The sequence below is a fragment of the Zalophus californianus genome, chromosome 8 (assembly GCF_009762305.2).
Source record: "Zalophus californianus isolate mZalCal1 chromosome 8, mZalCal1.pri.v2, whole genome shotgun sequence".
In the NCBI taxonomy this organism is placed as follows: Eukaryota; Metazoa; Chordata; class Mammalia; order Carnivora; family Otariidae; genus Zalophus; species Zalophus californianus.
The window spans coordinates 66,639,856-66,664,177 of NC_045602.1; the positions used below are offsets into that span (position 1 = coordinate 66,639,856).

A 24,322-nucleotide genomic window follows, 5' to 3' on the forward strand; every position below is an offset into this window, starting at 1 on the left:
TTCATCAGACTGAGCTAGCCCAAGGAGGAACGCTTACCTGATTTTTCTTTATTAATAGCTGCACAGTCTGGAGATTGTGGCCATGATCCGTGGAAGTTGCCAAAGGCATCCTCTCTCCAACCCACAACTGGAAAGAATTGTAAATTTAGGTGGTCAGGACCGCTCAAAAAGAACAAATATTTGATGCAAACAAGCTCAGAACAGACGATTAGCAGGGAGGCCAGCCCAAGAGAGAAGGTGTGTGCGATCCCACGGGGAAGAGCTGCCTGAGGAGCCGGACGGACCCTCTCCCCCAGGACAAAGCAAGGGCTAGTCTTTCAGACCCTACTTCATCCTCACTGTTGGACTCACTGTGAGTCCTCACCCTTACTTTTATAAAACTACTATTCTAGGGGCATTAAACCATAGAACATCTTTAGAAAATCAAAGAGAACAATGGAGTTGCATTTCGTGTAAATACATAAAAGCATGGCTTCGATAGTCTAGCTCACCGATGCAGTGCAAAGTGAGTCTAACTAATAAGTGAGAACACGGCTTAAGGCAGGACAGGTGAGGAGGCTTATGGAAAGGCCCCCTGTATGGTGACGGTCTACTTACGATCTCGTCCTCCACATCCCTGTTGAACTGATGGATCTCTTTGGAGGCCAGCAGGTTATGCTTTCTCTCGTTCAAGGGCTCCAGCAGTTCCATGAACTTGGTCTGCACGGTGAGGCGCTTGCTGTCCACCTCATCGGTGCTCTTCCCCTCCTGACTCAGGGCCTGGGCCTGGCTCTGGAGCTCCTCGATCTCCTTCTTCCGCACCTCCATTTGGTTCTCCAGCATCTGAAGGAGAAAACATCAAGTGTGTCACACCAGAGACATGGGAGACACGCAGTCCTATAAAATGTTTGTTTTGGGCACTGGCCAAAATGGAAGCTCGAGTATAAATTTATATAATGGAGAGTCTAAGAAAGGATTCTTAACATGTATCAAATGACCAATTAATCCCTTTCCAGGACTTTTTTTTTTTTTTAAGTAGGTTCCACGCCCAGTGTGGTATCCAACCCGGGGCTTGAATTCACAACGCTGAGACCAAGACCTGAGCCGAGATAAAGAGTCAGACACTTAACCAACTGAGCCACCCAGGCACGCCCCTTTCCCAGGATTTTTAAACTCAGGAACAACATTCAAGTTTATTCAGGAACAACATTCAAGTTTATCCAGGAACTTAGAAGGCAAATGACAAGAGAAACAAGAATTATGGGGAAAGGACAGTATTCCATCTGCTTGTTCAGAAGCCATAACAATGTTGGAAACCTACGTTATCCATCAGTAACATCTTAAGGTTCCAGTTCTTTTAGGCAAAAAGGATAGCTAATGTTTCCACCTTCTCTAAATTTCTTCAATTAGAAGGCTGATTATTTTTTTTTAAATACCGATTATGAGGTGAAAACATGCTAATTGCTTACTTACAGGAGGAGAATGAGCAAAAGTGAAAGCGGGGGGGGGGGGGTCTCACTCAGGAAACATCACATACTGATGGCTGAGAGACAGGGGGTCGCATCTAGGAATAAATGGACTCCTTTCTTAGGTAGGGAAGTAAACAGCCACGAGTAAAAAAACCACGCTTAACAAAACTCCTCAATGCACAGTAACATAGCCAAATAACCACATCATTTAGGAAAAGGAAGGGTGGGTATCACTTTGAAGAAACAGGCCTCAGCACTTGGCAGAGACATTTCCCCAGTGACTGGTTCTAAGCACAACTGTGGGGCCGGGGACTCGGCCACTCAGATAACTAACACGTATCTACTAGATGTTATACAGCAAAGTATGTGAACAGGATTACTTTCCCTCGTGTAAACTACAGAAATGAATGAAATGAATATTTACTCAACTGTTAAATGGTGGCATGGGTCAACTAAGATGATGACAATAAAAAAAAGTATTCCTGTGCACAGACACCCAGTACTTCTACTAATATTGTGTCTTTCCAGTTGATTCTAGCAATGTCCCATGATGCTGTCAGGACAAACACTTTGCTGGGTTAAAACCCCTTCACACAGAAGACAGGTGTTGAGAACATGGTGGGCGAGTTAAGACTATCAAGACAATGTCAAAACAGAAAGAAGCCCAAGTATGTGGTCGCCTCGCCCACTTGCCTGTTGCTTTTTAAGCAGGATGTTGACGCTGGTCAGGTCTTTGCCATAGTCATCAGACTGAATCTGGCTCTCCAGGCCGTGCAGCCATTTGTCCAGATCTGCACAGCTCTGGGTGAAAAGTTCAGCCTTGTTTGCATCAAAGAGCCGCTGGGCCTTGGTCTGGGTGGTGGATTCAAGGACTTCCCACATGTTATGTAAACAAGTGAGTTTCTCCTTCACCACAGCTTCTGTCTCGGGCTTTTCTGAAATGAGCTGCATTCCTTCCTGGAAAACATAAATAAATACAGTTTGCTAGCGAACAAAGGTCACTGTGAAAAACAACCCTAATCTGTGATCTACCTATTCATTCAACGTACAAAGCCTTTACACATAAGGTTACCGCTTACTAAAATGGACAAGGGCCTAGTCTATGTACACTACATGGCTTTCAAGAGTCCAGCAACAAGTGACCGTGGCATGATGAAACAGTTTCATCTGGGGCAGTGGGGAAGTGCTCAGGACATCAGATTTCATCCCCTCCACTCGGCCCCCAAAGACCCTAACATGTTACTTTAACCATTAAGAGTCTGAAACAAGGGGTGCCTGGGTGGCTCAGTCAGTTGAGCGTCTGCCTTCAGCTCAGGTCATGATCCCAGGGTCCTGGGATCAAGTCCTGAATCGGGTTCCTTGCTCAGTGGGGAGCCTGCTTCTCCCTCTCCCTCTACCATTCCCCCTGCTTGTGTGCTGTCAAATAAATAAAATCTTAAAAAAAAAAAAAAAAAGAGTCCGAAACAATATAAAAAGCCTGAGAAAGAGAAGAGGGGAAGTGGGGAACTTCACCTTCATGTTCAGTTATGCTGCATAACATCTCCCTGTGCCAAAATACTACATTTTAAGTTGTTATAGTGCCTGGTCACCCAAGAAAAACTGGGAAAACTTAAAACAAAACAAAACGTAATCTTTCTAAATTCTGTGCAAATCATCAGTCTCTCACAGTCCAGGACATGTGACAGGATCAAGACAGTGGAGACTCTGTCCAGGGGGCTCACAGCAGGTGAGAAACAAAACAGAAACCCAACAATTAGTACTCTCTAAAAGACAAATCAAGCGTTCTGTGCCACACTTGATTGGGTTTCTGCTTTTCTCCCTTCTACCGAGTCAAACTCAGGAATTGCTAAGTGGGAGAGGGACTGCTCCAGGCTGTGTAAACTTCTGTATGGAATCAGAAGGACTCAAAAATCCAAGAGACTGTGCTAAGGCGAGAAGCTCACTTCCACCGGGGTCACTCTCATGCCATGGCCACACCACAGAAAGGGGAGCCTCATCAAACATTTTTAATTTCTCACCTTCTCAATTTTGTCGAGCCATTCTTTGTTGGATGCAAGTTCTGCCATAAATGCTTGATGTTTTAACCATTTACTGTGCAGATTTCTGGCTTCGTCGTAAGACATGTCCTGGGCGGTAAGCATCTTTTCATTGATCCAGAGAGATAGCTAGGAAAAACAAAAATCAGAAAGGTTTCAGAGATTGTGATCACAGACATCAGCCTTTTTTCTGCCTGGAAAGAGTTGTGTTATGTTGTACTAAGCATACTGCACGTTTCCATGTCAACAGACAACCAAATATTTACTTTACAACCCTGACCCGTCATGACAGGTTATCTCCATTGTATGGGAGATGTACCTGAGCCTTGCTCCAAAGTATGTATCTAACGTTCAATCCAGAAGCACAAAAGCTCTCCGAGCCAGCGTTTAAAGTGTTTGGCACGTGGAACCAGCCTTCCCCCCAAAGACTTGTGTTTAAAATTCTACCCTAACTGGTGCAATTCACAATCTTCTTTCTCTTCCAGATACTTGTGCCAGCTATACCATGTTAATCATGATTAACTGCCTTTTACTCTATTTGGTAATCTTTTCACTCTTAGTTTTCTATTACATATAAAAAAGACCCAACACAAAACCCCCACTCTTTTATCCCATGGCGCGTCTACGGGAATGCCAAAGAGCATAAATCGCTCGCTCACTGTAGGAGTAAGGCAACAGCGATGCCCTCTTAAAGTTGCCTTCAAAGTCTGAGTCACCTTCACCTCTCTTTCTACAGCCTCTATTTCTCTCAAGAGCCTTCCATTCAGACCAAGAACACTCCCCAGGACTTGATTTGAGACCCAACATGTCTCCTTGGATCTAAACTCCGGCAAGGTTCACAAAGCCTGCCAGCAGCTGACAGATCGGAGTTCTCTCATGAGGTTGACAGTGGGAGCCAGCCCAGCCCCAGGCCCTGGACACATTTCCCTTGCTGGCTTTCAGCCCAATTCGCTCGGGTCCCTACTGCCTGTAGTTGGCCGTGCCAGGTCCTAATTCCTACCCCGTGCACAGCACTAACCTGGGAACGGCTTTCTGTTTCCCTAAGAGGAAGATACACAAAGGAATGTAGGATCAGAAGACGCCATGTCCCTTTCTCCTGTGTGACCATGAGAACCCCACTTTTTACACCAGTCGCTGCCACAACAAATCTGCACCCCAAACCCTCCATGGTCCAATCTCCAAGGTTTAGAAATGGCATAGAGAACCAAGAGAACCTTCCCTCCCAGGACCAACATTTGCAAGGTCATTCACTCACACTCGGGTCTGCTGCTGGGAAAGGCTTCCCCATCAATTTGTTTAAACAACACAAAGTCTGTTCTTTGAAAACGATGTCAAGGAGAGTGATGTAGGTCACAGGAGCATCCCTGGCTCTGAATATGGGCAAATTCCCAGGCACCATGTCTACCTTTCTCAGTATATTCACCCACCATGCAGGAGGGGGGTGAGGGTAGAAAGCAAAAGGGAGTGAAATCTTTGTTGTCATTTTTTACTGAGGTGAAAAACCAGTAAATCTCATACAGCTCTTTGTAAGCTAGGACCAGAGAATGGTTACATAACAATAGAGACACTAAATTTCCTAGTTTAAAAGAATTACCTTTTTTCCAGTTATATGGGTAGCTGAAATCTGAATTACTATGGCCATTCATTCAGTCCAAGGGGGAAAGAGGTTAAAAGGAAACCAAACGGTAAAACTTCCCCTGTCTTCCACATACACACAGATTAAACACAATAGAAGGCATTTAACCAAAGTGCAAAGGACATTCACATATTTTCGCTATTCATAACCACCTACCCAGAGAGATTAAAAAAAAAAAAAAAGAGCTACATAAAAATCAGAGGCTTATAAACAAATCTGCTTTTTGCTGAACACATCATCCTACAGATAAAGCACCATGAGCTACAGCACAATGAAATGGGGCCATGGAACTTGCTAGTTCATCAGCCCTTCATCAGAATTCTGCAATCAGAACCACAGTTATTATTCGTGGGCATTTGCAAAGGTCATTTAAGAATATACTCATTCTCTGCAGAAAAGAACACTGTGCAGATTGGAAAGGGATAGGAAAAATGCTTTGATCACTGATTCAAGCTCAGAGCAAAGCAATGGAACTCACTATCCCTTGTGCCACACAAATCTAGTTATACTGCCCTTCTAAAAAACCTTCAGTTTCTGAATGTAGTTTCCCTATAGTGTGAGGGACTAGAACAGAAAAGCGGTAACTTCTAAATCCCTTTTCAGGAACTCACACTGAAATACCGCTGCTTTCTATACCCATCTACAACTGGGAACAGGGGAGGCCCCTGCAGTAAATCTCCCCATCCGGGCAGTGGTTACTAGAAGTGGCAAGAAAGGCAGATCTCACATCCCGTGTCTGCTCTAGCCAAGGCACCCCTGGGGAAGGGACTGGGGACACAAGTCGGACTCCCGAGACTTTGGACAATGCCCACAGACAGCAGGGGTACTAAATCTGACCTCTGAGTGCTCTGGAAGTTTCTCGAAGCGTAACAGGTAGATTTTCAAATGCAAAGCTGGTCCATACACAGACTCCATTCTCAGAGATCCTGGCTTAAAGGGTATTTTTTCATTTAACTTTTTTTAAACGGGCAGAAGGAAAGGGAGACTCTTAAGCAGACTCCATGCCCAGTGTGGACCCTGACTTGGGACTCAGTCTCATGACCTGAGCAGAAATCAAGAGTCGGACGCTTAAAAAGGGTATGTATTTTAATGAGGCTGAATGATTCAGAGTTCACAGCCAAAGAATACTTACTACACACCTCCCCTTTGCTTACACTTCTATACCAAGGGTTTTGGAGCTTCCAAACCTGACCTACATTCAGTCACTCCATGGAAACTCTCCATGCTGACATGGGAGAGATGGCACCCCCCCAGCAGATGCTATGGTTGTACTAAATTTTAATGAGGCTCAAGGAAAGAAAGGCTAAACCAGGAAGACTTGGCAGAACAGTCACAAAGAGACCTGCACATCATTCCCAGGACTTAACAGGCCAGCCAAAACCTTTCTGCATATTGTGAGGGGAAATCATGGCAGGACTGAGCCCTCAAGGCATGCCCAAGAGTCACTGGTGCATGGTAAGGAGTGAACTCCTAACAACCAAGGGTGCTAGTTTGGAACAAGTAGTAACGAAGATCTAACAACCCAGTAAGACGATTTCCTGTGATTCCACTGGGAAGGACTATCATTTTATCCATTTACTTTCCCCCACACATTTCTACTTATGAATCCACACATATGTCAATGGAAAACAGGGGAAAACTTCACCTGGGTTTCTCTCAAGGCTTCCTCTTGTCTCCTCACCTCCTGCTCATTTTCTGGCATTCTGTCCCCCAAACTTAGCCTAGGTTTCACCATGCTCAGGTCCATGAATTTCATCTCATTAAACTTGCCTTTTAAGCAAGAGTATGGAATCCTCTTTACTCCGCTCTCCCCCCAAGATGGCCTGAGGTTAAAATGAGTCATCAATGGTACTACCAGGGAACCATCAAGGAGTAATACAGGGACCTCTAGTGTGTCAACGGCAAAGCCCAGGCTGCAAACAGCTCCTGATCTTTCCAGGGCTAAAGAGTCACCGGGTATTCACTGTGGAACAACATGCGACCCTACGTACCTAACTTCAGATCCCATTACTCTTCTCTATGTCCTGTCTGGGGGACACGGACACCTCATTAAATGAGCATCCTATCCAAGCGGGTTATTAATGTTCAGTATCACGCAAAGAGGCTCTCTTGTCTTCAGCCTGTCCGGCTCCAGGCAAATCCCCCACAGATCTAGATTCATCAGAGTGGCACAGGAAGCTGACAGACCCTAACCTACAGAGTTCAGGGGCTTTCTTTCTGAAGCTTTAGGGGCTGGAGCACATTGCAAGATTCACAGTAAGACAGCAGTTGAATGGACATGAAGGATCACTTGTCACACATGATCTAACACAACTGCTGTTAGGGCTGTATTTCTTCTAACACACAGCAATGTGTTTGCAGGCAAGGTGTTGTGATGTTCAGTCATGTTCTTCACACACAACCCGATCCTATCCCCACACCCACCAGATGCCCTCCCCCAAGGTCCCTGCAGCTTCCTTTGGATATTCTTCATCCCACTTCTGCCTCTGAGGGGATTTAACCCAACAAACCAGAGAGGACGGAGTCTCACTGTTGTTCTCTGGCAAACAGAAAAATGTGATGTGCTCATGAACTCATGAACATGTGAAGGCAGCCAGATGTTATTCTCCAGTTAGCTTGCAGAAAAACTGCATTTTTCTGGCTAACTTTAGTTTTCCAAGTTTGTTTATGCACGTATCAGGGGGGGGGGGCATGAAATAGTATGAGGCTCATCAGATTAATACCACATGTTAAGACTTGGGAGTCTGAAATCAGAATTGCTGCTCTTGGCATGTTAGACACGTATTCAAGGACCTGAAAGATGGATATTTCAAGGTCTTCAGTGAGTAAAAAACTCAGTCCATATTCTTTAAATCTTTGCTTCTTACCTGGGTAGCCAGTTCCTATTCCTCTTAGTTCTTCCCTTCTTACTTACATGATATTAAATGCATTTAGATTAAACGTTCTAGGGTATCACACAGTCTTCGATGATGGAAACGTTCTAGATCTGCATTGTCCAATACGGCAGCTGCTAATCACAGTTGGCTACTGAGCACTTAAAATCCACCTAGTATGATGGAAGAGCTACATTCTGAATTCTATTTAATTTTAATTAATTTAAAATGAAATAGCCACAAACGGCTAGGGTCCACTGTAATGGACAGAATTCTGGACTATTCTGGATTAGAAGAATCTAGTTACTCTAAGTGGTAGCAGGCTAGAGAACGGACGAGGTGCCATGCTGGCTCAGCTAGAAATGAATTTCTGGGCCTCAATTAATTTTATAATCCCAAGGGCTCTTCTGCCAAATGCTCTCACTCTCCTTAGAAAAAAGGGAGGGAGGGGCTGAAGGGAGACATACCTCCTGACAATCTTGCAGGAATTTCTGAAGATCCCTGTTGTCCTTCAATCTCATCAGAAGTTCGCTGGCTGCCTCACGATTCTTCCTATGTCTGTTACAACAATAATAAAAAATAAGTTTTAAAAAAGGAAACACAGAATCTTGAAAGACTGAATTTACAACTCAATGTCTTTCCTGGGTTTCTACATATGATAAAAGCAATTTGCTTGTACAGTTCTCATTACGTCAAAAAGGCAAGATAAGCAAGAGAATTTAGCATCCTCCAAATGAGCACGCGAGACCAAAACACCTGTTCAAGCCACAAAACAGGCAGAGGATGGCCTCAAATGAGCCACGTAAATCCAGTGCTTCCTAACCTGGTGCAAGGGGAAAAAATCTGAGCATGCACTGTGTACAAGTCCCCATCTAAGGCACTGCAAGACAATTTGAAACTCCTCTTCAAGAAACTGGGGTGACAATTTGTGGCTAAGAAAATATAGATAACCATATAAAACTGGCTTTAAATTAATGTCTCCTAGACAGGTATTTTCCCACCTTGAGAAAAACTCCCCTCAAACAACAATGAACCAAGAATGAAAATTTTGAGATGGATGAGATTATCTACCTACTAGACCCCACTCTTTATTAATGGATAAGGGTAATCAAGGTTGAATGAAGCTGAAGCACAAAACCTTAAGCAAAAATTCCCAAGAACTGGTAGGAGCTGCTAAGCCTGGGAGTGACAAGGGAAATGGGGTGCTGGCTCCCCAGCCTGAATGCTGCACACAGGCCTTCTTCACACACATCATCACGGTGCTAGAACTCCGCAGCAAACCTCCTTCATGCGCCCAGTGGCTTAGGTTCCCCACCAGAGACGGTGAAGACCAGCTACAGGAACGCCGGGAGTGCTGTGAGGATGGCCTCGACACAGCTCTGCGGCAACAGGGAGGAGCTACGCCACACCGAGAGCCAAGCAGCACTGCCGTGATACAGCTCCCCCCGTACTCCTGAGGAACCTAAGCCAGCCAGCCAACCAGCCTAAGCAAAGGGTACTAACTGGGGCAGATGAGGAGGCTGGGTTTTCATTCTGTCTCAAAGCAATTTCTTGCCGCAAGTGCCCGGGCAAGGTCTCTCTTGTTGGGCCCCCACGGAGGGATGAGGAAGAACACAACCTCCGATTCTCTCCGATGCCATGAGCAGCTCAGGAAGCACTAGCTGCTGACTGACCTTTAAGAACCTTCCTCGGGAGTAAGAGCGAACTTAGGGTGACGCTGTGGGTGACACGGGCCCTCAGTGAATGCTAGCAAAACTGACCGTGGGAACATAGCAGCTGCCATCTGCCTGGGGAACTGAAGGGAAATGCTCTCTGCTCCTACAGGGTGCCAGTGCTTACAGAGCAACTGGAATAATACGAGTGGAAATAATGCTGCCAGGTATATGCTGGATATGCACAATGACTTTCTAATTTTTTTTAGTTGAAAAGGATTTCGTAGCTTCAGGAAAAGGGACTTAGTGTTCTTATATCACTTAGGTAAAATGCAAAAATAGAAAAATACTTCTTAAATAATAATAAATGGAAAGAGCGTATGCATGTTCAATGGTATAAAACCCCATGGCACAGATTGGAAAGTGCCAGGGGTAAGATTAAAGGCTGTAGCTTCTCTCCTCACATTTTTCACATTATATTTCTTTTATAACAACAAAAAATAAAGGCCAAAGCCTCTTTACTGCATTGATACCCTTTCTCAGATACCAAAAATTTGAAAAAAAAAAATTTAGACTGTTAATGAATTTGGGCTAAAGGAATTACTGTCTAAAAATGTGGGTGGGGAAGAAATGTCCAAAAAAAGCTTAAGTTCCCAAACCTCAAACTCCAGTCACTATTTGCAGGGGGTTGTAAGAATATAAAGCCAATCTTCAGGAAGAAGGTAATTTGGATTCAGGCACAAAATGCAGGAGGTCCTGCCTTTAGTCAAAGGTCTTGAGTAAGAGACCCAGGTTCCTTCCACGGTGCCACACCCAAGTGCTCAGAAGGCGAGGAGGAATCAGAAACTGGCAGCTACAACAGGACACACACCCTTGAAGCTCATGGCAATGATGGAGATAAAAATAATTCAAGCACTGTGTGAGAAGTCTCACCATGCAGAAACACAACCAAACAGAATCCTGAAGGTAGCTTACATACTTGAGTCTCACACGTGCCCAACAGATTTCTGGCCAGGCAGTCTCCCTCTTCTAGTGGGACCAGGGAGAAGGGAAAGGCCAAGTGGTGACCTGGGGTCCCGTGTCCAAATGACACTGATCTCCAAGAGGGCACGATGATGGCATCTGAGGGGTATGCTCTGAGGAGCGAAAAACAGCTACAGGGGCAGCACGACAGCTGTGCGGACTCGGAAAACCCTCGAGAGAAGTGAGCGAGGCTTCACTGTTTACCAGTGGCAACCAATGGCGCTCGGGGAAGGCCTTTCACACTGGATCATGGATTTAATTATAGGAAAGGAGCTTCTAAAACTTGGCCATAGTTTCCCACAGTCCTAAGGGTGCTCTTTGTTTGGGGCAAGATTAAATCTGTTGCTTTATTTCCATTTCTCACCTTCTACCCCTACAGTACGACTCAAAATCTCCTTCATCCTCTGAGGCAGACGCTAGGTCTACCTCTGGTTCTTGTAAAAAGTAAAGAACCACAGGTGCCTGAGTAAAACAGATGGATACTACAAAAGCTTTTTCCCATGTGAGACAGGGTCTGGCTTTACAAAGCTGGATCCTGTTTCCTTGCTCTCCCAGGACTGCACTGTGGCTGGAACTTCCTTTGGGCCAGGAAGCTCACCCATTCGCACCCCCTGGGGCCAGCTTGGACAGCAGGCTCCTTTCCACCCAGGCATGAGCACTTTAAAGGTCACTCGCACCCCACCCACATCTGTTAAGAGCCACGGTCTTTGTTCTGGTATTTTTTTCATTTCAACAAACTCAGTGGTAATTGACAAGATTTCCAGAACGTAAGTGCATTATAATGATTTTGCGTTTTATGAAAATAGCTTTACCAGAGCATCAGAATGTTTCTGGACAGGGGATTAGATCTGAAGATTCAGATATTTACTTAGCTTGTGCCCCCACAGCTGTGTATTTTGATAACAGACAAGTATCTTCTGGGATCAGTTTCTGATCCCCTCCGGGGATATGAAAGTGAAACCAGAATTCAGTGAACAGGAGCTGAGGAAAACGTAGTCATCCTGAGGGCCGATCAATGGAAAGCCCCCTCCCCCTTCCATCTTTCTTTTGTTTATGGATAGTATGTTCCATTTCTTCTTCAAGACAGAAATCCTAAGGAGGCTCTGGAAGCCCAGGAGCCCAAGCTCCGAGTCAAGGGCAAAAGGAAGGTTAAACCACAACTAAGGGCTGCTGAAACGTTCTCTCCTACCCACGAGTCTCCATCTTGACAATATCACCTGCTTCCAAAAACCCCTCACAGCTGCAGCACCAGGGGATGTATAAACACACACAGGAAAGCGCAAGGCAGCTGCATGCCTGCCTGGAAGCACGTGTCCCTAACGGCCAAGTCCGCCCTCAGGAAACCAGACATACGCGACTAACACAGACGAGCATGACGTGCTGTATTGACAAAATAACTCAAGATTTAACATTAGGAAAAAAGGAAATTCTTTTTCTCTAAGTTAACAATACCTTGCCTAATCTTTGTTTTTTACACTCACTCAAGGGTTTGGTGGATTTATTTTTCTTTTTTGTAGTTGTTTGAAGAGCAATAGATACAAAATGAGAATATATGTTATACCCTATTCCATAGGAGCACCCTTCAAAGGTATGGTTACCTTGAAAAAGACAGACTTGGAAGTGCTAAAGCCAAAAGCTCAGTCTTCACGGGGAGGGAGTAATTCCCCCTTTCACTCCGTATCATAAAAACTTTATAAGGCCCAGGGTCCCAGATATGGTAAGTAAGGAAATGTTCTCAGCAAGAAGTTCTTCCTTTTCACTGTACTTGAAAGCCAGAAAAGAAGCCTGTTTGTCAATGACATCAGTTTTAAAATGAGCCCTTAAATCCAGCCCAAACTGGGACCATAGAAGATTGGGTGGAACAGAGGCTGGAGACTGACCTAGATGGGCTAAACCAGGACGCAACTGGCCACACCAGAAGCAGCCTATCCTGGTGCATCCAAATCTTGGTCTGTCCTGACTTCCCACTTTAGTAACAGGCAAGGCAAGGTGAGAATGATGCTTACAAACAGAGTACACTGGCCTTCAAGCAGGGAGGAAAATCATAACTGCAAATAAATGAGTAAACAAAAATACGAGCATCAAATCTTAGAGATGCCTTGGCGGAAGAGGAAAGGAGCCTTTCTCAACAGAAAAAAAATCCTATTATAGCATTATCCAAGCCAATTTTCTGAGAAGGGCCTGATAATGTTCCTTTGTGGCTCTGCCAGGTACTCAGGACAAGCAAACCTCGCCGTCTCTCCTTACTCCCTCCTGAAAGGCTTCAGAGGAGTCTGGCGTGGATGAAGGTGAATGTGGGCTTAAGCTGGGGAAGTGAGGCTCTTGAGGCCCCGTCACGAGACAAGGCTACACACTTCAACTCTCGAAGGTCATGGCTTATACCCTATTGCTAATTGGCATCATGGCTGTTATAAATCTTTGATTAAATAGTAGTTTGGCTTCTTAGGGTTTCTGTTCTTTTGTGGACACCTGTACATGCCTGACCATGAGAACCACATTTCCAGGCAGCCAGGTGCTGCTCACTGATTTTCTGTGGTAGATAGATTAAATTTTGCCAGCTATCCAGACCCTGCTCACTGGGTAATTTATACCCACAGTCCCAAGGACTTGTGGCTAATGCCTCAGAGGCTTGGGAGCCCCAGGGTACCAGACTCTCCCTCAGGAGCCTGAGCACCATACCTGTCATCGATGGAGTCCACCTTCTCCTGGATGCGATCCGAGTTGATGTTCCCATCGCTCACCAGCCTCCGGCCCGTCTCCACAACAGCATTGATCTTCTCCTCATTGGCATCCATGGTGGTCATGAAGTCCTCTTGTTTTTTAATAGCTGCTTCAGCTCCTTCCAAGGTGGTGGGCATTTCAGTGTGGGCCAAAACATACTCCTTTTTCAAAGAGAGACAACCAAAACCACAGCAAGATGAAACATCATGAAATATAACTCGTTTCCAGAATAATGAAAGCACTCTTTCCTATGTCCTAAGTTTCCACGCAACACATACTTCGTAACACTTGCTCCATTATACTTAAATAACCTACTGAATCCAAGAAACAAAAGGTTGGGAGGGAAAAAAACCTAGCGGGGTCCTGTAAGGAACGAAATTTCCTTGGCTAAATGGCTAAATTTTCTCCCAAAGTGAGAAAACCAAGCAGTGCTTTATGCATCAGCCACCACGGTCCTCTCATGTGCCCACTGCCCAGTAGCAACATACTCTTCAAACTCTCTCTTTGAAAGAGATTAACAACCCTGATGTTGGCCATCATCTTCAACCATTTTCTTTCTCTAGTTTCTGCCTTATGTCACTGGGTAAAGTCCCTGAATCTTCTAGAGCAAGGAAGACAGAACCACTTAGTTCTTCCACCAAAAAAAAAAAAAAAAAAAGAGAGAGAGAGAGAGAAACCCAAGCAAATAAAAAAAAACAATCAAACAAAACCACCCCCCCTCACTGTACTTTTGGAATCATCAAATTGGATTACTGCCTTACAGAATATTGCCAATCTAATGCGATACTATGAGGACATGCTATGAACATAAGAGATCCTCGAGAGCAGCTGAAACTGAATGGTACCCTGCAGGGCAAGACATTCCCGCAGGAACCTTCAGCTCCCATCCCTACTTTGGGATGGGTTTCAATGCCTTGGAAGGGTAAAAAGCCTCTCAATTAGCCTTCTGTTTCCACACAGGACTGCTCTGAACCAGCAGCCTGGCTAGAAAGTTTCAAAGAGCAAGCAGGACCTGCTGTACCAGGAAGGAAGCAAAGGCAAGTGAGGAGCAGTACCTGGTTGTTAAGGAAGGCCTCGGCCTGCTTCGTGTCCCTAAGAAACTGCTGGTAGGCATGTGACTGGGAAAGGAGATTCTGCCTGTTCTCCCACATTTTGTGGAGCTCATTCCACCCAGTGTCCAGGGCCTGCAGCCGCTGCCGCAGAAACATGTACTGGGCGTCGGTCTGTCCCTGGGTGACCATCTCGCCCATGTCCCTCATCTTCTGGTAGTCCTCCTCATAGTTGTCGATCTCATTTTTGATGTTCTCATGCTGCGTGAGGAGCTTCTCTGCCTCGGTTAGGGTGTTGGGCATGTCCTCAGAGGCGATGGCCGTCTGGGTCCGGGAGAGCCAGGACTGGAAGTCGTCCAGGTCCCGCAGGAACTGCTGCAGCTTGCTAGCCTCTCCCAGGGAGGCCTCGCGGTTTTTCAGGGTGGTCTTCATCTCCTCCCACACGTCGCTGATCTCGGCCAGCCGAGACAGGATGGCCTGAGCCTGGTCGGGGTGCTCGGACTCGAGTTTCTCGGCCTCTTTCTGCAGGTCGCTTAGCTTTGCCTCAATGGCCACCAGGTCCCGTTCCATGCCGGTCAGCTTGCGCTGCAGGGCCATGACCCCGGCCAGGTCGTTGCCCAGGTCCTGGGTGGACTCGATGACCTTGGTCTTCTCTCGAATCCAGGATTTGGTTTCATTGCACTCAAGGTGGTAGTTCTGTATGCTCAGGGCAGAGAGAAGAGCGTCCTTCTTCCTGTCCACCAGCTCTCGGAACTGACTCCACCTGTGAGCACAAGGGTATGGAGAGAGCCGTGTCAGAGACTGGCTGACAGCTCACGGCTACACGGTGACATTAACAGTCAAGGTCAAAGTGGTCGTTTTCTCTCCATCTCTGCTATGAGAATAAATGCTTTTTGAACAATCATCTCACTCAGTATATATACACCAAATTATCATCTCAACAGCTCAGAGACGCGATATAATCTGGAAAAAGCCTGACATGAAGAGGCACTTGTTCAAGGAGCTCCAGTGTGGACAGCACATCTGTCCTCCAGAGTCAGTTACTTTTCCGTAACTGCATTTCTGCTACGCACATTTTACTTATCTCTGAACTGCACTTAATGAACATTTTCCAAACCCAAAACGCCTGACAGTCACCTTCAGAACCGAGGCCACCATAACCTACTCAAATGTGTTTATCCAACAGAAAGATAACATCAGGACAAAGGTCTAACTTGATAATCAAGACTTCCACTCACCAATTACATCTAAAACATGTTAAAGTTCTGTTCCAGAAATCATCTCAAAATCATCTCCAGAAATCATCAGCCACCTTGATGCCCTGGTCCTCCACACTGGGGACAGGTCTCACACTAACACCTTAACTTCTGATGTGGGGCCAGGCAGGGGCCAGGCTGCCTTGAATGACATCACCCCAAAAGACAATTCTTGCAAAACCAGGGTATGTTGAAAGGCAGATGCCAATGCTGTGACATCAGGGCCACATTATCAGTGACCCTGTGTGGGCAATTCCCGACAACAAGGCTCCGCCAGTGACCTCGCCCTCCCTGGTCTGACACACAGGGAGCCAGCACACCGCTGGCTGCACACTCACCTCGTGTTGAGTTTGTCCTGCTGGGCTTTGATTTCCTTCTCACTCGGGTGGCCGCTGTGCATGAGCTGCCGTGCAATCTGGTTCACCACAGCGACCCGGGAAGCCTGGTTATTCATTTCCGGTTCAAGGCTCTCGAATCTGGAAAGGCAATTCAATAGGGTACTCACTTCCTTGGTCATAGGCGGAAACAAGGGGCGGCTGGTGGCCCCAGCACCGCCGGCAGCACTCCCACTCACCTGTGCTGGATGACTTCCAGGTCCTCCAGCTTCTCTGGGATCTGCATGTTGTTGAGCCACTGCTCCTTCTCGTCGATCCAGAGCTCACAGGCGTCAGCCTCACTGAACATCTTGTACAAGGCCAGGGTGTCCTGCAGTGCCTGCTTCCTCAGCCGCGTCAGCTCCGCCACTTCCTTGTACCGTTCCTCAATGCCCGACAGCCTGCCCCTCACGTCCGGAGACTCGGCATGCTCCTGGGGGAGGGCACCGGCCTGCTCGTGCAGTGTGTCGATGGTGGGCCTGTAGTTGGCGATCTCCTCCGCCACGTCCTTGTGTTTCTTGACCAGAGACTGTGTGGAGTACTCGTCGTGGCCCACGTCGTTGCTGGAGACAATCTTGAGGATGTCCAGCATCCAAGCGTCGATGTCATCGGCATCCGCCTGGAACTGGTGCAGCAGCGAGGCCTCCTCCAGGCGCTTCTTCCGAATGGCCGAGAGCTGCTCCAGGTTGGCCCACTGCTCCCGGATGTAAAGGATCCTCTCTCGGATCTTCTCTGACCCGAAGTGCTCCTCCGCGATCATGTCTTCACCTTCCTTGATGGCCTGCTCAAAGTGGCCGCTGCGGCCGCTCATCTCATCCTCGAATGCCCGGTGCTTGCTGAGCAGGCGCATGACGCTGGTCAGGTCCTTCCCGTAATCGTCGGAGGACAGGATCTTCTCCTTCTCCCGTATCCAGCCCTCCTCTTCTGCCATCTCCCAGAAGAACTTCCAGAGGCGGCGGGACTCTTCCAGACGAGCCCGGCGTTCAGCTGCCAGGTGGCAGAGTTCTTGGTAACAGAACTCCATGTGGGCCACGCGGTCTCGGATCACCTGAGGGTCGCAGGGCTTGTAACCTGTTTAACGCAAGGAAGAGATGTGGGAGTCCGGCAGTTTGCAAGTAGTGAGTTACACTCATTTTCTCACCACTAGATTACCAATTCCATTCTCAGTGCAGAGCGATGTTATAAGGCAATGGAGAACCTCCCGGGGCCTTGACTGGAGGTGGGTGGGTGAGTGCAGGGCAACGGTAAGTGTTAGTTTTTGCCCCAAGTGCAAAGTGATCATTTATGAACCAAAGCAGCACATAAATCATAAGAAAAAGGTCAGCTGCAATTGTTTCTCAAATATAAGGAACACAACCAAATCCTTCCAAAGATCCTTTAAACAAGGATATGTACGGCCAGACGTGAAAGCCAGGAGATGTTTGAGCAGCCACACCAGGGTGCTGGTATGCATCGAGTGTGGTCCAGGCAAAGCCTGACTGCCAAATATCACCACTCAAAACCAAGCAGTTCTTGAGTATTTAATGGAAATATATGTCCATTTCAAAAAAGCCTGACAGAGTTAAATAAAGTATCCAGGCCACCCTACTGCATCTCGTGTACCCATGACAAACTCACTGGGAACCTACAATGGTATGGTAACTTCAAAAACCCCACTGGCACAGACAACTTATCTACTTCTACAGAGATGGATCTCTGGTGGCAGAGAAGTTAAGGTCTGCCAACAGTCCATCCTTACCTTCCCCGTCTGTTGCAAACTTCTGGGCAGAAGCATTGACACCTCTCACCCGCTCTGCCTGGATGCCAATGTCCGCTTCGACCAGGGCGTGCTTCTGTAACAGGTCTTCCACGCCAAGCAAGTGTTTGCCATAGTCTTGAGATAGTAATAGCACCTGTGCACCAGAGAAAACAGAGGGCACATCTGTGCAGACAACCTCGACTTCGATGTCTCGTACTCTGGACAAGCTGCGAGCCAGCAACCACACTGCACCCTCTCCAGCCAGCCAGCCTCCCTGCATCTTCTAGGGGAGCAGAATGACAAGCATATCGGAACAAAACCAAACTAACCCGAAAGCCTGCATAAGGAGAGACATAAGAAACTGAAGATCATCTACCCTGGAATAAACAGGAATAAGCAGGTCAAAAATACACTAAGAAGTGAATAGAAAAAAAGGCAGTGGGGAAGCGGTAGGACGTGTGAACTGGGGCTCGAAGAAGAAACCGCCGCCACAAGGATATTCCAGAAGAGAAGACAGAAACGTTGTAATTATTTCAAAGTTAAAAGAAATCTCCCGGAAGTTGCTGACGCCTTCCATGGATGTTTTCCTCGGTTAAGAGCTTACTGATGTGCCTCGGTAATACTCACATTGTCAATGGGAGAAGAATCTAGTTGAAAGCTTACAAACTACATCTTTAACCAAGTAAAAACAGGGTCAGGTGGCTTCCTGCTTAGTAGGGCCTGAGCAATTTCCTTGGTTTCAGTTTGAGTCCACTAACACTTTCTTTTCTCCCTTCCATCAGCCCAATTTGAGGGCCTCATCCGACTTCCTCTCCAGATGGAATTTCTACTTCACTCCTACTTCTGAGGGAAGTCTCTGGCCCCAAATCTGAACTTTAATGTACAACATGATTTATAAGATGAAAAGTGCCTCCCTGCTAGATTTTATGAACATTTCTACTTTGAAAGGTCAACACAGACCATACTTGAGAACATCGTAAACTGGGACAATAAGAGGGCAAACTGATGGGACAAGGTGACCCTATCCCTCTGCCAGGAACGGCTCAAGAGGTTAAGTAAAAGACGAGGGCTTACATCCCAGGAAGCAATCCCTTGCATAAGGTCGAGCCTGGGAACACAGCACGCTGAGACAAAGGGGGCTTCGCTGTACTGTCTACAAACTGCCCTGTTCTGCTCCAGCTAGGGAGCTAAATGCCTTCCAGCTGGGGGACTGCTTGACATGGATGAGCCTTCGACGGCCCGCAGCAGAAAACACAAACGGGCACAGGGACTTGGCACAATGGCAGGTCTCTTTCTGGGCAGGAGGAAAGCTTGGAAGTCTATGCTCTGGGCTGTCAATTAAGGAAGGGGAAACACAAAGTAGCTTGGGCAGCCATTTCCAGCCAACCCTGTCCTATGACGTGTACACTATTCCCACACTTCATCCCTGCTGTAACCGAATGAGGGAGGTAGTCAGTGCGATCTCAACTTAAAAATGGAGAAAGGAGGCTCAAGGAGACTACATGGCTCTAGGACTGACAAGATGAACTGGGGTTGCCCGGTTCCCGACCCGCACTCTGCCCCACACTGCCTACCCCTCTCCCACCTGCCCACATTACCTTCCTGGGCTCCCCCCGCCCCAACTAGAGCCACTCACACACAGATCAATGACATGGAAAGCTAGTTCAACTCTGAAGAGCTAAAAACACAGAAAACCATAATTTGATTGATTCCCTACGGTGGACTAGATCTAAATTAAATCTAAATCACTGTAGCAGACCTCTAGCTATGGAACTAGTTTTCAATGCAACTTTTTCACACCTCACATCCCATTTAACTCCTGAACTAACAATCTTCCCACAGCGAATGTGGCCCCCTTTGGCTTTACAGAGCGGGCAGTTAGGGCACACTGGACGCTGTGTGGCCAGTGGGGGGAGGTGCCAGGAAAGAGAGGTCCCACTGGATCAGCTCTGACCTCCTTTCACTCAGGTTCTACCTTCATTTCGTCCATCCAGTCCATAATGTAGAGCATTTCCTGGAATATCTTTTGCAACCCTAGGTTCATCTCGAGACGCTGCCTCCGGGCCTTGAGCAACTCCAGTAGGTACTCCCAGAGCCGGATGACATTGTCTTTCCTTGCTGTGATGCGCTTGATGTCATGGTAGTTCTCCGCCTCGAGCTCCCTGGCCACAGCGACCACAGCCTGCACACGTTCCTCGTACGCAGCAATGTCTGTCTCGATGGCCTCGTGCTTTTTCGTGGCGGCCTCGACTGCAGGAAGGTCAAAACCAAAGTTGTCCTATAGAGAAATGGGGGCAAAAGAAAAACCACACAGAAAATAAAAAAGCCATCCAACTGGAACACAGAGAGACAGAAGTTGAATCTTGAACACAATCTCTGGTGGTCCTAAAGCCACACTGACTTGCGCCCCACCAGCTGCTGGTCTCTGCCTTCCCTAGGACACTTGAAACTCCCTGCTAGAGCTAAGATGCTCTCCCCAAAGCAAATCAGCAACTTCTCATTTTACAGAGGGGTGCAAGCTTGTATCTAGCATCTTATGCTTATGTGACTGGAGCAGGTGACAGTTTGTGCGAACCCAAGGAGAAGGCAAAGTCACTTTTACTTATTTCATGACCAGTCCAACTGTCAAAGATGAAAGGTAAGAGAAATCTCGAAAAATCATATAAATGTGAGCAGTTCACACTCACTCACTGGCTCTAAACAAACTCTGCTTGAGCTGCTTCCAAATCTATGGAAAGTCAGATAAACAGAAGACCAAGTACATCAGCAATGATAAACATCCTCTTCATGGGAAGTGAGCAAGAGGACTCGAGTTACTTTAGAACAGTGGGTGTCGATAAGCAGCTGTCCTGCGGCCCTCGGGAATGGTCTATGTTTCTAGATGACCCCGGGAGAGCAGGTCCCCGAATGAGGTCTAGAGCAGAACCTGAGACACCAGACGCTGGTTTTCGCTCAGCCAGGTCTCCCTCATAGCTGCCTTGCGGTCGAATCTGCGGGCGAGCTGTTCCAGTTTCTCCTGTCTGATGAGCTCGTTCCGCAGAGCCAGTTCTCGCTCGTGTTCCGCTTTTTCCAGTCTTTCCCAGGCCTACAGAGGCAAAAAAGGAACAGTTTCCTGCAACGTTCAAGGAACTTTCTTTCCTTGGCTACAGTCAACAGGTAGTACTTCTCAGTAAGACCTGAGAACTCTGTAAAAGGGACATCCTGTTTCCACCCTCATGGACTCCTAAGCCTTGAAAAAAGAAATCGTTTTCTCTCAGTTTGGCCTCATGGGAACACTCTATCTATATCTAAAAGTCCTGTGTTATATTTGGAAAACAAAACAGTGTAGATAAGGAGCAATATAACTAAATTATAAATCTCTTACTTTGAGAGGAAACAGTAATTACCTTCAACAGATCTGATCACATAAAAAAGATAAATGATTTCTCAGAAAGAAATATTACGAATCTCTTATTCACCCCATCCTGAGCCACCTGTTTCTTTTCAACATTTTATTGGGGCTCAAACTCATGACCCCAAGATCAAGAGTTGCACACTCCACCAACTGAGCCAGCCAGGCACCCCCACCCCGCTTTTTTTTTTTTTTTGAGCTATTTGTTTTTAATTCACACATCTGGGCAGTTTGTTCAAAATCCTCACCTAATGTTCACAGTAAATTAATTTTTATGAAATATAGTTTACATTAAGAAAATTCCACTTAAAATAATCTAAATGTATAAAACTGACCACATTCTAGATTTTTCAAATTTCTACCTGGAAATAATGCCCACTGTGAAATTCTATAATTACAGACAAAACAGACCGAAATGGAAACTGCTGGACAGCCTCTCTGATAGAAACAGCCAAAGTCCTAAGCCCCAACCTCTAGAGATTCCAGATACATGAAATACGGTTTCTAGTTCTCCCTTCTGCAACTTAAAGATGCTAGAGTCAACTGCCTTGGACAGATGAAGAGTAACAGGGTAAAGAGAATGAACCAAGACTGGTTTGATAAACTCTAACATTCCCTCCCAAAACTCTGACAGACCAACCCACCACAAGTATTTGCTTGACCCCCCGCAAAACCCGAGCCACTGCTGTCACTCATCAGTTCAGCAGGCCGGGACGGACACTTTCAGACTGCCCTCTTAGCAATCAAGATTTAGAACATGAAGCCTACAGAAGGTCAAGACCCACACAGGACCAGATGGATGGGCTTTACCTTGTTAATGTCAGAGATGAGCTTGCCCTCCCGGGGCATGTAGACCTTCTGATTGTTGGCCCTCATCTTGCTCTGAATAGTAAAAAGCAGCACTTCCAAGTTCCCCTTCTCAGTAAACCTAAGTGCAGGGGAAAAAAAAAATTTTTTATACACACACACACACACACACACACACACACACACGTTCCTTCAAGGGGAAAAATTCATTTGCTTTTGGAGAAAAAAACCTTTCACACAGCCATACAATTTTAAAAGCTATTTATCTCTGGTCTAATTTATGTGGTACTCATGTTAGAGAAAACACAGTGCATTAGTTTTTGGGTATTACAGAACACAAAATGCACCCAACTGTGGAATTTTGGTGGGGTGGGTTGGTTCGTTGGTGCTGAGATTTATATTTGGGGGAACACAATACCACTCTTTTATTAATCACTTCATTCAAGGTTTAGACTATACATCCTGGATGATGGACTTCATTCAGAGAGCACAGCTGAATACATTCAGCAAGAATTACTTCAAATGACTACCTAGTGTAACTTTCAATAGCTTTCAGAGACCGCAGCAAGGAATTCACAACTGAGCTGGGTTACAGAAAAGGGAGGAATGACTTTCAAATTCTAAGAAGGGATAAGGTCCATAATCCTTACTTAACAATTAGAATTTTCAAAAAAAGTCAAAAATCAATTTGGAGGACAGCAAAAACTGATCTGGACAGATATAAAACTACTTATTGTCTGTCTGTATTCAACACATTGTAGTTACACACTTTGCTACAGGCTTATTAGTAGACCTGACAATGGGTTACTGTTTCAGTCCCACTGTGAGGCTTATAATAAACAATATACATGTACTCAGCTACTTCTCTAAAATCCAGAGCGTAGGGAATTCTGAAACACATCAGGCACAAGAGTCTGGGAAAAGGGGCTGGAGACGTGTACTATCTCTTAGGATTCTCACGTATCAGGATCACGATACCAGAGGCAGAAACTACTGGGAAGGGCTCACAGAGGGCGTGGTTTGTAACACAGCTCAGCCACTCAGGGTCAGATAAAAAGGAGTAAGACGGACCCCTGGGGAGAGGCACTCATTACGAGATGAGGTCACCTAAGTCAAAAAACAGGGGTCTGAGGCCGCCATCATCTGTCTGCCCACACGAACGGTAACGCATTCCCATCTGCATCTTACTTGGGCGGTTTCTCCACAGTGCGGTAAGTGTTGAATGCCTGAAGCTGTTGTTGAACCCCAACCAGAGAATTGGCAAATTTGCGATTGTTCAGGATAATGATGGTTTGTTCAATCCACTCCAGAAGGTCAGAGGCAAGTGACTCATATTTTTCAATCATTTTTTCTGTTTCAATAGCATTGTCAAGCACCTGTAAACAAGAGTTAGAAAAACCGAACAGTAAGATCATACTGCCAAGTAAGGGAAACAGGCTTATAACCCTACAGAGCACATGCACACTTAATGACTGGCTGTGAAACAGTTCTAGGCTACTCTGGCATAAGCATTTTAAACTCGAGGAACTATGTGTTAATAGGCACTCAGACTGCAGCTATTACTTGTGAGCAATGATGACAGCTTAACTCAAGTGTAATTGGTTCTGTAACCTCCCAACCCCCAGGCACAGGGTTTAAGATTCAGAATGACTCCTGCTGCCACAGCTCCAGAATGCCTAGAAAAAACAAAAAGGGCTCTGTTTTGCCTGGTCCCATCCCATGAGTGCCCATGAATTTTCCATTCTCCTTGCATTAAGAAGACAATATCATCTGGTCTGAGGTGTTCTGAAATACACGGCAGGTAAACATCAGCCAAATATAAAATAAAAAAGTGCAACAGTGGGGCCTTTTCAACTGGATAAGTAGGATTTCACACCCATGACATCAGCCACCTCATCAGATTTCCAATACCCCGTTTTCTGACAAGGTTGAGGGGAGACGTGTCTCTGGGTCTGAGATGCCCCTCAAATCTCTTGCTAAATATTGTAGCTGCTGCTCCTACCTCCCGTCGTCACTCTTAGGGATGAAGAGACTTCTGCCTACTTCCCTGCGTCTCAGGGCGCCCACCGTACACTGCTACCGGCTCAACTCATCAGCACATGGGGAGAACAAGGTGCTCAGTGGCGGTACATTAAGATGTGAACACTAATCATGTCTCACAACTTATAAAATTGGTGTAAACTCACCTTTCCGATTCGTTTTCCTTCAACAGCCAAGGCCTTCATCTTAGAGAAGTAGTGGTAATAGGTCACCACATAAGTGATAATGGACTTCTCATCAGGGTGGTCCACACTGATATCTGTAACCCGGAGAAGGTT

The 24,322-nt window shown here is 46.3% G+C and overlaps 1 protein-coding gene across 5 annotated transcripts in view; it reads right to left on the minus strand.

The window, feature by feature from the left end:
• Positions 1–24,322, minus strand: part of SPTBN1 (spectrin beta, non-erythrocytic 1) — a 192,669-nt gene that overhangs the window by 27,918 nt on the left and 140,429 nt on the right. For all 5 annotated transcript variants that reach the window (XM_027622169.2, XM_027622170.2, XM_027622166.2 and 2 more), the window contains 15 exons: positions 24,191–24,303; positions 23,193–23,380; positions 22,008–22,125; positions 20,733–20,891; positions 19,782–20,084; positions 17,807–17,960; positions 16,269–17,139; positions 16,033–16,170; positions 14,445–15,201; positions 13,348–13,550; positions 8,461–8,551; positions 3,467–3,613; positions 2,142–2,405; positions 598–822; positions 38–127 (listed from right to left, as the gene is read on the minus strand). In XM_027622169.2, coding sequence (XP_027477970.1) covers positions 38–127; positions 598–822; positions 2,142–2,405; positions 3,467–3,613; positions 8,461–8,551; positions 13,348–13,550; positions 14,445–15,201; positions 16,033–16,170; positions 16,269–17,139; positions 17,807–17,960; positions 19,782–20,084; positions 20,733–20,891; positions 22,008–22,125; positions 23,193–23,380; positions 24,191–24,303 — 3,821 coding nt within the window. The remainder of the gene's footprint in view (positions 1–37; positions 128–597; positions 823–2,141; positions 2,406–3,466; positions 3,614–8,460; positions 8,552–13,347; positions 13,551–14,444; positions 15,202–16,032; positions 16,171–16,268; positions 17,140–17,806; positions 17,961–19,781; positions 20,085–20,732; positions 20,892–22,007; positions 22,126–23,192; positions 23,381–24,190; positions 24,304–24,322) is intronic.